Raw genomic sequence first — 16,534 nt, 5'->3', positions numbered from 1 at the left:
TGTGGTGGACTAAGGCAGGAGAGGGGCTGGACTAAATGGCCCAAGAGGTCTCTTCCAATCCTTGATATTATTTTTATTGTTATTATTACTAACATTGAGGCTGGGTGGCCATCTGCCAGGGGTGCTTTGCTTGTGCTTTTAGGGGACAAATGCAGAAGGGAGTTGGACTACATGGCCCAAGGGGTCTTTTCCAACCCTCTTTATTATTTTCATGATGATGATGATGATGATGATGATGATAATAATTATTATTAACATTGAGGCTGTATTCCCATTTTGTTTTTTTTACTTCAAAATAAGGTATGTGCAGTGTGCATAGGAATTTGTTCATAGTTAAAAAAAAAAAAAAAAAAAAAACTATAGTCCGGCCCTCCAATAGTCTGAGGGACCGTGAACTGGCCCTCTGTTTTAAAAGTTTGGGGACCCCTGTCGTAGCCTGATCTTTCCCTCCTTGGGAGCTCTGTCCCTGAATGAAGTGTGGGGGCGTGGCCTCCAAGGGGGCGTGGCCTTCCCCGGCGCGCCTTGCCTGAGCTGCCTTCCTGGGCATAGTCGACGGCTGCCCCTTTCCCGAGCTGCCAGCCAGTCGCCCCTTCCTCTCTTTCTCTCACTCCTCTCTCCCAAGATGCGTTCCCCGCGTTGGATCCCGCTGCTGCTGGGACTGTGGCTGTCCCTGCTGGCCTGGCAAGGGGAAGAGGTGGCGGCCTCGGCAGGTCCCGCGTGCCCTCCCTGCCACCCGGAGCGCTGCCCGTTGGTGCGCTGCTTGGCGCCGGAGCTGAGCGCGCGCGACGAGTGCGGGTGCTGCGCGCGCTGCCTGAGCGCCGAAGGAGAGCGGTGCGGAGGGGCCCGGGGCGCGCGCTGCGGTCCGGGGATGGTCTGCGTCAGCCAGCGCCAGGAGGAAGAGCGCGAGCACCAGGACCAGGAGGAGGACGAGGAAGGCACCGGGCGCTGCGTCTGCAAGGAGGACGGCGCCGTCTGCGGCTCGGACGGGCGCTCCTACGGCAGCGTCTGCGCCCTCCACCTCCACAGCTGGCGCGCCCTGCACGGCGGGCGGGAGCGGGTCCGGAAAGCCCACGATGGAGAGTGCAAGCTAGGTGAGAGAAAGGGCAAAGGCAAACCGGGAGTGGGGGGAGAGACCCCATAGGGGAGCGCTCCAGACTCACCTCCTCTTTCTAAGCTCCAGTGACATAGACTTCGCACTTTATAAGGGCCAATGACGTAGACTTCAGCCTTCTCCTAACTTTCAACCCAGTCCCAGGAGGGAAAGCAGAGTATTAACTACTCTTTTGTATTTACAGTAGAGTCTCACTTATCCAACATAAACGGGCCGGCAGAACGTTGGATAAGTGAATATGTTGGATAATAAGGAGGGATTAAGGAAAAGCCTATTAAACATCAAATTAGGTTATGATTTTACAAATTAAGCACCAAAACATCATGTTATACAACAAATTTGACAGGAAAAGTAGTTCAATACACAGTAATGCTATGTAGTAATTACTGTATTTACGAATTTAGCACCAAAATATCACGATGTATTGAAAACATTGACTACAATAATGCGTTGGATAATCCAGAACGTTGGATAAGTGAGTGTTGGATAAGTGAGACTCTACTGTACTTTCCTTTCATCCCGCCTTTCATAGGAATACAAGATAGCTAAAAAATGAAAATGATCCCATAAGTGGATTGCTGTGAGTTTTCCAGGCTGTATGGCCACGTTGCGGAAGCATTCTCTCCTGCCATTTCGCCCACATCTGTGGTAGGCATCCTCAGAGGTTGTGAGGTTGGAAACTACAAACCTCCTGGTTTATATATTAGGTTGGGAGAAAAAGCTCTTGTCTGTTTGAAGCAAATGCAAATGTTCCAATTGATCTGTTTGAAGCAAATGTGAATGTTCCAATTGTCTGTTTGAAGCAAATGCGAATGTTCCAATTTGAAGCAAATGCGAATGTTCCAATTGATCACCTTGATTAGCATTTAATGGTCTTGCGGATTCAAAGCCTGGCTGCTTCCTGCCTGAGGGAATCGCTTGCTGTTAGGTGTTAAGTGGACGTGATTGTTTCATGTCGCTGAAAACAGGGATATCCCAGACATGGAAGGTATTAGCTTCCTTGTTGGAAGCTAATACCTTCCAACAAGGGATTAAGGCAGTAAGCAGCCAGACTTTGAAGCTGCAAGTCTATTCAGTGGTTCCAGGGAGGTCCTGCTCTCGGACCCACCGGCCTCACAGGTGCAACTGGTGAGGATGAGGGACAGGGGCTTCTCAGTGGTGGCCCCACGGCTGTGGAACTCCCGAGTGAGATCAGGCCGGCCCCCTCCCTCCTGACCTTTAGGAAAGAGCTAAAGACTTGCCTGTGGAACCAGGCATTCAGACCATCATAGGAATACTTAAAGTGAAAGTGAAAGTTGGAAGTGCAATGACCCAGGACTGTTTACAAACTATGTATTTGTGTGATGTATGATGTTATATTATGTGATGTGTTTAATAGTGTTTAATGTTTTATTAGGGAATTATCAACTTTGATGTTTTATGCTGGTTTTTATTGAGGGCATTATTGTTGCCAGTACTGTGAACTTCCCTAAAATCCGCTCTGGGGTTGAGAAGGGCGGTATATGGTTTTATTGTTCTTTTGATCTTGTTTAATGTAGTGTATATTTTCTTTTATTGTGTTGTTTAATGTGCTATGATTTGTTGTTCTATTATATTTTATTATATTGTATTGTTCTGGGCATGGCCCCATGTAAGCCGCCCCGAGTCCCCGTTGGGGAGATGGTGGCGGGGTATAAACAAAGATTATTATTATTATTATTATTATTATTATTATTATTATTATTATTATTATATAAATACCACAAATAAATAATCAAGGTGACCAATTGGAACATTCTAGTTTCCAACAGACCTCACAACCTCTGAGAATGCCTGCCATAGATGTGGGTGAAACATCAGAGAGGATGCTTCCGGGCTTCATACAGCCCGGAAAACTCACAGCAACCCAGTAAAAATAAATTTTAAAAAAACAGTTAAACATTTTGTATTAGAGAACATAACCTTTTAGAGAAGAGCCAAAAAAAACCCTTTAGAGCAGGATCTCCTTTTGTAGTATTCAACCAAATATATTATGCTAGGCAATGTTTTTAGTTGTTAGACTGGATAAAGTGCAGTCTTTAATCTGTCAGGAAATCAGAGATTTGCCAGTGCATAAAAACAGCAGAGTGTTCGAAGTGTTTTTTCAGTGCCCAAAAAACATACTATCCCATAAAACAACTTGTTTCATATCATACACTCAAGAGACAAAAATGAAGTAGACTTTGATTGAAATAATGTATTTAGTTTATTTAAAACTTCAATGTGTTCCGCACACATAGGTACAAAAACTTATTAGTCCAGTTTCTAATATCTTTGAGGTGGTTCCTTATGACAGCCAGCCAGGGCATCTCTCTTGTAACAAAACAGCTATCAACAGGTCACGTAATTTAAAAGGAGCCCTCGGTGGCGCAATGGATTTTGTCATTTCCTTCACGGCAGTCACAATGTTGGCTGTTTGTGGTATTTTTCTTCTTCATGATATTCTGTGCTTTTGCTCTTTTGTAAAAACATGCATGCATACATGCAACATTTATAATGACCTGCCTCTGCTAACAGCTGAGATAAATAGGGATGGTAGGGACTGTGATTCATTATCACTGGGGTATGTACTTTTGCAGCATGATCATTTGTTTTGTACACACATACACTTTGTTTCCTCCAGGGTTATATTAGACCTCATCTACACTGCCATATAAATTCCAGATTATCTGCTTTGAATTGGATTATATGGCAGTGTAGACTCATATAATCCATTTCAAAGATACAATGTGGATTATTTGATTTGATAATCTGGATTATATGGCAATGTAGAAGGGGCCTAAGAAGGCCTGCCATTGCCATCAAGACAAAGTTGCACTGAGTATGTTTTGATATTACCTTCAAGTACTGTAATCTGGACATCTGGCTTTGAATTGCTTGGTACAGCCCCTTCTTGGGATGTACACGTAGCTTCTATTACTTAAACTTGTTTTGCGGTGGAAGTTTAAACTGGTAGCATCCTAATCAATAAATTCAAGGCAGCTTCCTAGACAATACATTAATTGTTTAGTATTAAAAGGTATGGATAGTTCCTTCCTTGAAGTTAAGATTTTACTCCCTTACACACACTCCTAAAAGAAGGAGCAAAGTGAAGGCATTGCTCCCACAAATAAAACCTCCTCCATGAATTTTTCTCTAAATACCCATATTCTAGGAGCCCGTGGTGGTGCAGCGGATTAAACTGCTGAGCTGCTGAATTTGCTGACTGGAAAGTCGGCAGCTCAAATCCAGGGAGCAGGATGAGCTTCCGCTGTTAGCCCTACCTTCTGCCAACCTAGCAGCTCAAAAACATGAAATGTGGGTAGATCAATAGGTACCACTCTGGCAGGAAGGTAACGGCGCTCCATGCAGTCATGCCAGCCACATGACCTTGGAGAAGTCTACAGACAATGCCGGCTCTTTGGCTTAGAAATAGAGATGACCACCAACCCCCAGAGTCGGACATGACTAGACTTAATGTCAGGGGAAAACCTTTACCTACCTTTTACTGCCCATATTCCAAGCATTCCAATAACCTAAAATTCCAGATAAACATTAAGAATAGAAATTCAGTAAATGAAGCAAAGAAAGTTACCAAGAGAATGTGATAATAAGAACTTTGCAAGAATAATTTTCAGGGTCACTCTCTGCAATCCTGGATATTTGGAGATTGGAGAGATTTTTTTTTGGGGGGGGGAGGATTTTTTTTTGCCTCCCTCTACCCTGTACCTATACATCTGTTGCACAAACACACAAACATACAGGCTTCAGTCCTGTAACACTTTTCTCTGGGAGTAGTTCATTTTACTCACTGTTGAACATCTTTTTGTAAGCCGATGCAGTCTGTGCTCGGAACTCATGTATTGAATATCACAAGATTCCGGACAATCATTCTTTCGCATTATTGTCCTATTTTTCTGTGATATAGGAACATGCTTGTAGGGTTGCTGGTTAAAATGTGCTAGCCCTGTCCCTTTAATGGTTGTGCAAAAGTTGGGATTTTATCAGGTGTTTTTGCAGGCAACCAGGTAACAAGCAAATTCTCATGAAATTCCCTTTTCTGGACAACCAAAGGGACAAGAGCTCTGTTGTTGATTTCACCTCGCAATCCAAGAAAGAGGCAAATTGCAAGAGCTACTTTCACCATTTAGTCCCATTTCCTGCTACATCCTGGGCAGCAGCACATCCTGGACTGTTTAACAGTTCTTCTCCTCATTGGTATGATCCCCGAATGTCTGGGATTTGACAGTGAAGAGTCCCTTTCATCTCTCCTGGCTGCTCTCCAGAATTTCACATTTGTTCCCTTCTATTAGATGACAGAATTATTTTGTAACACAGCCTCCCAGCTGATCTAAGGGGCAGTGGAGGACATGTCCCCATCACTAATCTAGTCAGCCTTCATAATATGGAGTATTATGTTGTCTATTCAAGTGATGTAGCAAAATATCTTTGTCCAGTACTGTTAACAAGGGAAACTTCTTGGACATTCTGGGTGCATCTACATTAGAGAATGAATGCAATTTAACACCACTTTTAACTGCCATAGCTCAATACTATGGAATCATGGAGCTAGAGGTCTTTTGCTTTCATTGCCAAAGAGTGCTGGTGCTTCACCAAATCCCAGGATTCCATAGTGTTGAACCATAGCCATTAAAGTGGTACCAAAGTGCATTCATTCTACATTGGAGATGCACTGTCTGTCTGTAGGTACCATGAGGAGTAAGATGTGAGGGGCATAAGACTTAATGCAATAGGATGGCCTGTTTTTCATTGTTGTATGCAACTATGCAGGCCTTTTTGGAAGCCTTTTGATGCCTGCTGATATCTGACTCATTAGCTTACAGTCATGTGCATAATCACACATGTTACTGTGAGTGTTGCCAGGGTGAAAACTGGAGAGGGCTCCTTTCCATTTCATAGTGGTGTTGAAGATGGCATTTCAAGAGGTGTTGCTTGTTATCTTGTTGATATTCCCTCTTCTAAACAATCCTTAGAGTATTAGGCTTCTTTTACACTGCCCTATAAAATCCAGATTATCTGCTTTTAACTGGATTATATGGCTGTGTAGACTCAGATAATCCAGTTCAAAACAGATAATGTGAATTATCTGAGTTGATAATCTGGATTATATGGCAGCGTAGAAGGGACCTTAAGAGTCCTCTCCCAATTGCACTCTATCATCCCTAGTTACTATAAGAACTCAGGGCCCTGAAGAGGGAAAGGGTCCGGGCTTAACACAGTGGGCTAAACTGCTGTGCTGCAAAAAATCCTGCTGATCAAAAGGTCAGCAGTTCAAGCCCAGGTCGGGGTGAGCATTCGCCATCAGCCCCAACTCACCTAGCCACCTAGCAGGTTGAAAGCAGAACTGTGAGTAGGTAAATAGGTACCGCTTTTAGCGGGGAGGTAATAAAAAGGCATCCTTAAGAACATTGATCAGGAGGACATCTAAGAATGACAAAAAAGCTCCTTGGCATAGAAGATGGAGAGACAGCACCCCCCCCCCCCCCCGTGCCCAGAGTCAAGCACAGCCTCCGAGATGCCGGAAATAGATGGAAAAATGCCGTTATCTCTGTTTGTGTATTGTCTGTCCTTGTTAATTGTACAGCAGCATTGAATGCTTGCCGTATGTGTCTTCTGTAAACCGCTCTGAGTCCCCTTTGGACTGTAAATAAATAATAAATAGAAAGGTTGGGGAGTAATGGAGAAAAATTTGTTTTTTTCTCTGAAAGAGTGGGGGCTCTTATTCAGCCTAATCTGATACTTACTTGAAACTTGAAGATGACTCTCAAAAAGTGATCATCTTTAATCTGCTTCTGCCACTCTCATTTGCAAGGTTTGGGAAAGTTCTCTTTTGGTCTACAACTTCAAGAATCTCCCAGTGGTGTCTGAGAACTAAAGAGTTATTCCAAACACTGCTTATTTCAATAGCAGCCTCTCTACTCCTAGTGCTGAATTCGACCAGTCATCATGTTATTTATATTTTGTTGTTATGTGCCATCAAGTCATTTCTGATTTAAGGTGACCCTGCCATGGTTTTTTCTGGTGCTAAGAGTATGTGACTCATCCTAGTGGATTTCCATGGCCAAGCGGAGAATCAAATCATCATCTCCAGTGTTAGTCCATTGTTCAAACCATTACATCACTTTGATTCTCTTTGTATTATTTATACAAGACTCTTTCTAGTTGGTATAAATTGATGCTGCTTGCTCTGATATAAAGGGTACCACCTAAGCCCCCATCCTCACATCTCTCTCTCTGTAGTTATGATCTGGCTATGCTCTTCCAGAATTTTTCAAACCCTCACCATTTCTTCCATTCCATCCTAGTCTCCTGCTGCTCCACACAGCTGACAAAGCCAGGATTGGACCACCAGCAGGATGGCTTCTGTGGGAAGCATAAGAATGTCCTGGGGGTGAGAATTCTTGGCTCTCTGTTAGAGTCAGACACTTTCTGCAGGGCTCGACTGTAGTACCCAGCTGAGACTATGGGCACTGCCATCTGGGCATGCTATAATCAAAGACAGCTGCCAACAACTGAACAGCAGTTTTCCCAGGGAACAAGACCCCCCTGTGGCATGCTGAGAAGCATGTGCTGGATTTGTCAGGTTGGAGTCCTGCTTCCTGTTACCTCCAGTGTTGTAGTGAAACCAAGGCTTACCAGCTCAATGTGATAGGACTTTTTGAATTAGCCTCAGGAAAGACAATAGCAACTTTCTTCTAAAGAAATCATATCAAGAAAACCCTGTAATAGGGTTGGAGTAGGTTGGGAATGAATTGAAGGCATGCAATGGCAGTAACATGGTGACATCATTTGCTATTATTGTTATTATGTTTATTTATACCCCACTTTTTCCCTCCACAAAGGAGACTCAAAATGGCTTACATTAAAAAGCATTTCAGTACATTGCTACATCTCCTCATACTTCTCCATGCCTTCAACTTTAGTTGCTGTGCTTGCAGTAGCTATAGGCAAGAGGTGTTATTCTCCTAGCAACAATATATTGTGAGGTATCCCTACTGGATAATGAAGTATTTGAGGATGACTGGGTCTGAATTGTGCAATTGAGAGCAACGGTTGGGGAAGACATACCGCGCGCACACAAACGATATAGATGGGCAATTTGTCTGCTTTTTATTAGACTCCCTTTATGAAGAATCTTAATGGCAATGTCATGGCAAGTGCTGGTACATTGTAAAACAAAACAATGTGTGTTTTACAATGTTGTAACCCACCTCGAGCCATGAGGAGAGGCGGGCAAGAAATAATTGTTGTTGTTGTTGTTGTTGTTGTTGTTGTTGTCGTCGTCGTCGTCGTCGTCGTCATCATCATCATCATCATCATCTATCCAGCCACTATACTGTGATCATGGCACCACCAAATGATTGTACTCCCTTAACTATGGTTTACCATGAGCCTGAATTCAGCTTTAAAATACTTGTGAAATTAAAGTTAATCATAGTGTAGTGGGCCATTTTGATGTAGAATCATAGAACCATAGAATCATAGAATAGTAGAGTTGGAAGAGACCTCACGGGCCAGAGTTTATCCACAGTCAAGTTGGTGGACCAGTCCCTGCTTTGAAATAATGTTAGAACTGAGACTAAGCACCTGATAGTTTTTGTCTCATTTTCTATATCCCAATAGAGTTATCCCACATAAGCCTATCAATTGCTATTTATTTACTTGCCATGCAAAATATAACCCTTGAAATGATTCCATTACTTAACCAAATATTTCTATGTTAGCCAGCCTAAAACGGGATGCGGTAAGCAAGGCTGTTCTATTTATTTCCCAAAATCTCACTTGGGAAAACAATCAAATGATGTCAGATTAGTTAAGTTGAAAGTATGTATGCAAACATTACTTTGGAATTCTTTGAACAACTGGAAAGTGCTTTTTAAAAATAATGAGTGAAAATTAACCTTAAAACTCTTTAAATCATCTTTGGATATTAATGTGGAAATTGATGATGACAGAGATTTTAAAAACTGAACAGCAGGTTTTCTTATTGGAATAAGATTTTTTAAAGTTTGCATCTCTAATAACTTAATATGAAATTGGCCCTTACAACATTTATCTGGCTCCCTTATTTCTCAGGAAAGATGTGTGTGCAATAACAAAAGTCGTCTTTGTCTTTGCAAAATATTATCTGCAAATCTCCTTCTAGAGCCTTGTTCCTGAAGAGTTATGGGCTGACACGGGAGTGGTTAATGCTAAGCAAACATTTAAATAATGTAATATTTATGTCTTTGATTTATTTCAAACATTAATATGCAGCCCTTCAACCTTCACAAGGCAGTCAATCAGCAAACAGCAGCATCTGAAAATTGCTCCCTGTCTAGATGAAAGTTTTTAAAGCTTAAGAACAAAATGCCATGTATAACAATAAAATAAAGCACATTTGAACAGAACCCTTTCAGGGACACACATAACCCCCATCTACACTGGCCATTTAATGTGATAGCTAGGCAATAAATGTCAATGAAAGTCCGCTAAAGAAAGTCCTTAATATGCATCAGTTTTTTTGTGTCAGGAGCAACTTGAGAAACTGCAAGTCGCTTCTGGTGTGAGAGAATTGGCCATATGCAAGGACGTTGCCCAGGGAACACCCAAATGTTTGATGTTTTACCATCCTTGTGGGAGGCTTCTCTCATGTCCCCGCATGGAGTTGGAGTGGACAGAGGGAGCTCATCCGCGCTCTCCCTGGGTTGGATTCGAACTGGCAAACTTCAGGTCAGCAACCCAACCTTCAAGTCAGCAGTCTGCCGGCACAAGGGTTTAACCCATTGTGCCACAGTACTCTGTGGTTTGTTTAATCATCATCTGGGCCTCAAACTGGTTCCAAGATTTCCCATGTAATCATCTGAACAGTGAAACCATTTTCTTCAATACTGGTTTGAAACTGCATTAAATAGTCAGTGTGGATGTGTCCATAGTGTAATTCTACCCAACCTTTCTTAGATTGAAGGCATCTTTAATAGAATCATTTCAGCCCATCCCATGGTGGAGAAGAGGTACGACTAGATAGGTATCTAGGAAAATGGGTGGCATTGCATAGAACAAGCTGCCATTGATGAGGGAACAAAGCCTCCCACCAGGAAACCTAATATAGGTCTGGATCCCATCATTTTCCAAATCCTTACCTCTTCCAGCTAACAAAGAAAGGAAGAGGGAATCTCATTACCAGACTGGAGATGTTAGGAATTCCCTCTTCTCATTGTCACCCAGGCTTCCCAAATAGGGAAGCAGAAGAAAGGACTCAAACTACTATTCTCTTAGAATCATAGAATCATGGAAGAGACCTTGTGGGCCATCCAGTCCAACTCCCTGCCAAGAAGCAGGAAAATCACATTCAATGCACCCCTGACCGATGGCCATCCAGCCTCCAAAGAAGGAGCCTCCACCACACTCTGAACAGCTCTCACAATGAGGAAGTTCTTCCTAATGTTCAGATGGAGTCTCCTTTCTGTCGTTTGAAGCCATTGTTCTGCGTCCTAATCTCCAGGGCAGCAGAAAACAAGCTTGCTTCCTTCTTCCCATGACTTCCCCTCATATACATGGCCATCATGTTTCCTCTCAACCTTCTCTTCTGCAGGCTAAACATTAGGCTTGATCGATCCACGAAAAATTTGATTCTAAACTCGTTTCAAAACTAGAGGGGGGCAGCTTTTCGTTTCTGATGGTATTTCCGAATTTGGCCCCCCAAAAAATTCAAAATTAACGAAAATTCGTTATTTTCTAAATTAATTCGTTCATGGCGGACGCACATGCGCAATTCCCAAAAACAGCACAGGGGGAGAGGACTTTACAGGACTCTCCCACCCTCATTTTTTGAGTGATCTTCTTCCAACTTGGTACAGTGGTAGAACACATTTAACACTGATAGCTCACCAAAATTTGGAACGTTTCCCTTATCCTCTGATTTTTGGCGAATTTTCATAGCTTTTAAAATAAACCATTTTTTAATAATTGCAGAAATCTGTTCCTGGTTTGAAAGTCTTATTTCCTGTTAAATTGGGTTGTCTTTACTGTGAAAGTCATTGTTCTACTTCAGAAACTTTGTTTTTGTGGCTGAAACTTTGTTAAATTGGTGTGTGTGTGATATATACTGTGTATATAGTCCCTGCATAATGTGTGTGTGTGTGTGTGTGTGTGTGTGTATAGGTAAAGGTAAAGGTATCCCTTGACGTTAAGTTCAGTCATGTCTGACTCTGGGGGTTGGTGCTCATCTCCATTTCTAAGCCCAAGAGCCAGTGTTGTCCATAGACACCTCCAAGGTCATGTGGCCGGCATGACTACATGGAGTGCCATTACCTTCCCGCCAGAGCGGTACCTATTGATCTACTCACATTGGCATGTTTTCAAGCTGCTAGGTTGGCAGAAGCTGGAGCTAACAGCGGGCACTCACTCTGCTCCCGGGATTTGAACCTGGGACCTTTCGGTCTGCAAGTTCAGCAGCTCAGTGCTTTAACACACTTCGCCATCGGGGCTCATGTATATATAATATACATACACATACACACAATGTGGAGAATATGTGGAAAGGTAGATAGATAGATAAGTTGGGAGCCACAGTGAAGGCACCTTCCTGGGAGCAAGGTCTAATAATAATAATAATAATAATAATAATAATAATAATAATAATAAATCCCTTACAATATCCAAGATGGCTCACTGCTACAGAATCTTGGGAGGTTTAGTTTGATATGGTACCATTATTGGCAGAGAAAGCTAAGCTGTAGGAGTTGAAATCCAATCATTTATCCTCCCTATAGAATCAATTTTATATGCATTTTTAGCTACAGAAAAGCTAAAATCAGGACAGTAAAAGAACAACACCCAGAAAATGGGAATTCCAGACAGGAAACAATCAGGGCCAGCTAATACCTCCCAACAAAGGATTCCCCCAGGTAGGAAGCAGCCAGGCTTTGAAGCTGCAAGGCTATTCAATGCTAATCAAGGTGACCAATTGCAACATTCACACTTGCCTCCCACAGACAAGAGTTCTTTCTCCCACCCTGGACCTTCCACAGATATATAAACCCCACTTGCCTAGCTTCGCACAGACGTCAAAACCTCACCGCCGGGCCCCTCTCTGTCTCTCTCGGTCTCTCCATTCCCGGCTCCATCCGCTGCCTTCCCGCCTCACAGAGAGACACCAGGCCTGAGCTGAGGCGAGGCGGCGGCGGCCATTTCCCCCCTCCGTCTTCCTCCTCCTCCTCGGCCTCCTTCCCCCTCGCCCCCTCCCATTGGCTGAGCCCGTGACGCCCCTTTTGCTGAGGGGCAAAAGGAAAGGGCCTGAATGGTGGGAGTTTGGGTGATTTGCAAAAGCTTTTTTTTTCCTAACGAAAAAAACGACGACATAACGAAAAACGGCCTCTCGCGATTCGAAATCGCGATATCCAGACGTGTGGACAACCAATGCTTCAAAATTGCTTCAAAACAAACGAAAATAACGAATTAATAACGGTTAACGGGGAAAACGAATTATTTGAGCAAGCCTACTAAACATGCCCAGCTCTTTAAATCGCTCCTCATAGAGCTTGTTCTCCAGACCATTAATCATTTTAAGTCACCCTCTCAGCTGCATCTGATAAGTGCCAACTGTTCTGGAGTCAGCTGGTGCCTGCAAATGCCAGCCAAGAGCACTCTGTTCCTCATCTTCATCACTCTCAGTTGAAGCACAAAATGTAGAAGTTCCATCTCACACTTCAGCTGAGAAATACCATCATGCCCTCGGGTTATTTCCACACTCAGGATGCCAGGGAAATGCCCCCGGATGTTGAGTTCTCATAGGGTTGCAGATGAGGACAAATCTGTCCACCTCACCCCCATATGGTTCTGCCACTCTGCCATAGTGGGCACCATCCTACTGTGGAGAGGGAATGGGGGCACAAAAAGAGAACAGATGAAGATGTAAGCATGTACAAGTCCTTGTACAAGCCTTCAGGTACAGGATTTAGAATTGTGCTTGCAAACCAGTATGAAAGAACAAAGTAATGAACAAGGTAATGTTCATTAGACAGAGAATATTGTTGTGTCCTCTTATTCTCTATCTAATGAAATAAATAACATTTTTTTAAAAAAAAAACTGTTGTTTATCAACAGACCCTTGATGGTGGCTATTTTGTTAACCCTTTCATCTCCAGCTGTCCTGTTGGACAGCCATGGAAACTTAGGCAAAGAGGGGGCATTTATGTGTCAGTAAGTACCTCATTATATCTTAACCCTAGGGCACTAATTTATTCATGTATAATCAATAGAGTAATATTTAACAGTCTCCCTTGGGAGGTGGATTGTGTGGAACAGCTGCTTCTTTTTTTGTTTCTAATCAAGGCAGTCCTTTTTAGTTTTTTGATATTCATGTTTTAATGAGCACTGGGGCAAACAGAAGAGGTTTTGGAATTGTGGAGTTGTTTTTCTCTCCCTCCCACCCCAATTCAGGTTTTGATTTTTGCTGCCAACCGCAAGGCTGCTTCAGAAGTAAAATAACACATTTCAAAGATCTGTGATCTGTCTTTTTCCTGGGCATGGCTCAATTTATTTACTGGAATGCCAGTAAATAAACTCAAAGCTTGGAGCCCTCTATTGCATTAGTGATGTTGTTTCATCTAAATCAGATCTTTTCATTAATGTCTTTGTAGTGTTTTCTTGAAACAAAGCCAACACCTCTTCCCACTCCTCTCTGCCACCCCCTGGCCCTGACAACCTCAGTCAGTCTCGCTTCGGGCTGGATTTGGAGAAACGGTAGTCTCACATGAGATTGGACTCTGTTTCAAAAGAGCCTGTGATTCCTTTGAGCTGCTCCCTTGCTTTTACGAGGCTCGGAATTGATCAAGGCAGAAATGACAGATCTCCTTTCATCCCCACCAGCGCATTTCACACTCTATAATCCTCTTACTGACTCGACCAATAGACGGTCAGTCTGGAGTTTTGCTCATTTCACTGTCAATGTGGTTATGCTGCCATTTTCATAATTACAGTTTGATATAGTGTGGGTGAGCTTTGCTTTTCATCGCTATGGTGGCTTTTCTTCAGGTTGTCTTTTCTTGCAGTGAGGGTCTAACTAAATGATTGAGGAAGGATGAAGACATTCCCCTTTAAATAAGCATTCTGATTCTCACAAATAATTTCCACCACTGCAGAGAATGAGATACTGAGCATTGTTCACAGCTAGATTTGCATTGTTTGCATTCCCTGCATCACTCTTACTGCTTCTTTTCTTTTGAAACCTAAACTGTGTTTCAAAATGCTCAACTGTAGTTTTCAGTTATGCAATGCTAGAAATTTGAGGACCAAAGTTCATAGTAGGCAGAATTCTTGGCAGAGGGACAATGCCTGAGATCCCATGGCATACCCCTGAAAGGTTTCATCTACATTTGTTCAGCCTATAGTTGTGCTAGCTCGAGATGATGGGAATAATTGTAATAATAATATGTGTTGCTGAATGCTTTCATGGCCAGAATCAATGGGTTGCTGTGAGTTTTCCGGGCTGTATGGCCATGTTCCTGAAACATTCTCTCTTTATGTCTTGCCCACATCTTTGGCAGACATCCTCAGAGGTTGTGAGGTCTGCTGGAAACTAGGCAAGTGGGGTTTATATATCTGTGGGATGTGCAGGGTGGGAGAAAGAACTTTTGTCTGTTTGAGGCAAGTGTGAATGTTGCAGTTGGCCACCTTGATTAGCATTGAATAGCTTTTCAGCTATTTCTGAAACAGTTATCGGCTGTTTCCTGTCTAAAAGAATCCTATAGACAAGAGTTCTTTCTCCTAACCTGAACATTTCACAGATATATAAACCCACTTGCACAACCTCCGAGGGTGTCTGCTATAGATGTGGCTGAAATTTCAGGAAGGAATGCCTCTGGAACATGGCCATACAGCCCAGAAAACTCACAGCAATCCAGTAATAATAATACTTTTATTTCTTACCCACCTCTTCTCATGCCTCGAGACAGGCTACAACATTGCTAAAACATGCAATCATCTGAAAACATTCTGTAAAAAACATATATTAAAACATATTTCTGCAAAATACATATTAAAACACAGAACAAAGATTAAACATAAGGCACAAGTTTAAAATGTGTCATTAAAACTGTCTGAGTAAAGCTTCCAGAAGAGATGGGTCTTTAATTGCATTTTAAATTCGAACACTTCATTTAGCTCTCAGAGCTCTTCTGGCAGGTTATTCCACAGTTGTGGGGCAGCTGATGAAAAGGTCCTCTGGGTAATGGTTGCCAGTCAGGTTCTGGCAGGCTGCGGCAGATGTCCCCAGACGATATTAGTGTTCAGAGCGGATTGTACAGAAGGTGATCCTGTAGGTAACCTGGACACAAAACATGTTGGGCTTTATAGTCCAACAATTATTCACCATGGTAGGGGATGCTGACCCAGCTTGTTTGATAGCTTATTTAGTGATATGTACAAACCCATTCTGTTTCAACTGGAAATCTCCAGTTCGGGGGAGGAGGTAGGGTAACAGGGAATACAGACAGGTCGAAGCACAGACATTCATGCTTTATGACTCATCTTATATTTCTTCTGCAGTGATGCAGAAATTAATCAAAGGGGGTCAAAGATATCTGTCCAGCAATAGCTGATCGTCAGGAAGAAACAGAATTAGCTTTGGCTTGGTTCAGTTTCCTGTTGACTGAGGCCTTGAGCTGGTTGGAATGTTGAACTCAGATGAACTCAAGGGTGCAAATCTCCCACCCAACAGATGGTTTGCACCTATAGGTTTTCGCTGAAAGTAGGAATCTAGGAAAGGATCTATGCTTATTTTTAGCGGCAAAAGAGCCTTTGTTCAGGCAAGGGAGGCAGGGAGAGAAGATGAAAAGAAAGCCTTTGCTAAAAATCCAAAAATACTGTAGCAAGAATGGTGATTATGTATTAAGGGATTTTCCAAATCAGTATAAAGAAGCTTGAGTTCTCATAATATAGATTCTTAGTTATTGCCTCCATGTATTGCCTACTTGGACTATTCTACTTTGATGTTATATCAGAAGATAGTTTTCCAATCATATCTCAGCCTCCTGTGTACATGTTACTCAGGAAAAGGCAAAACATAAAGATGGCACCCATATACCCTAACACTCAAGACCTGGCTCTTTACTAGAGCTTTTAATCTATGTTAATTTTATCAATATTTGTATGTATGTATTTTTATCCTTTACAATTTTATCTTGTAAATCGTCTAGAGCATCGTGGATGGAGGGCGATTAATAAGTAATTAAATGATGATGATGATGATGATGATGATGATGATATATGGAACTGGATCTTTGGTCAATCTAACTAAATACCATTTTTACTCAAGTATAATGTGCCTTTGAAAGTAATGTGCACATCAATTTTGAAGGTGTGCATTTCAAAAAAGTCATGCTCCCCCTCTATTCTGCCTTGGTCAGACCACACCTGGAATAC

General features: G+C 42.4%; 1 protein-coding gene across 1 annotated transcript in view; it reads left to right on the top strand.

Moving 5' to 3' along the window:
• The first annotated feature begins 521 nt into the window (after nucleotides 1-521).
• The window catches only part of igfbpl1 (insulin like growth factor binding protein like 1), a 53,547-nt gene continuing 37,534 nt past the window's right edge, over nucleotides 522-16,534 (top strand). Inside the window, exon 1 of the mRNA XM_003223332.3 lies at nucleotides 522-1,091. Within this exon, the coding sequence (XP_003223380.1) occupies nucleotides 623-1,091 (469 nt within the window). The 5' untranslated portion in view covers nucleotides 522-622. The remainder of the gene's footprint in view (nucleotides 1,092-16,534) is intronic.

This window comes from Anolis carolinensis, chromosome 2 (assembly GCF_035594765.1).
Source record: "Anolis carolinensis isolate JA03-04 chromosome 2, rAnoCar3.1.pri, whole genome shotgun sequence".
NCBI classification, from domain to species: Eukaryota; Metazoa; Chordata; class Lepidosauria; order Squamata; family Dactyloidae; genus Anolis; species Anolis carolinensis.
Note: the sequence above shows the minus strand (reverse complement) of the source record. Positions and strands in the feature narration are given on the sequence as shown.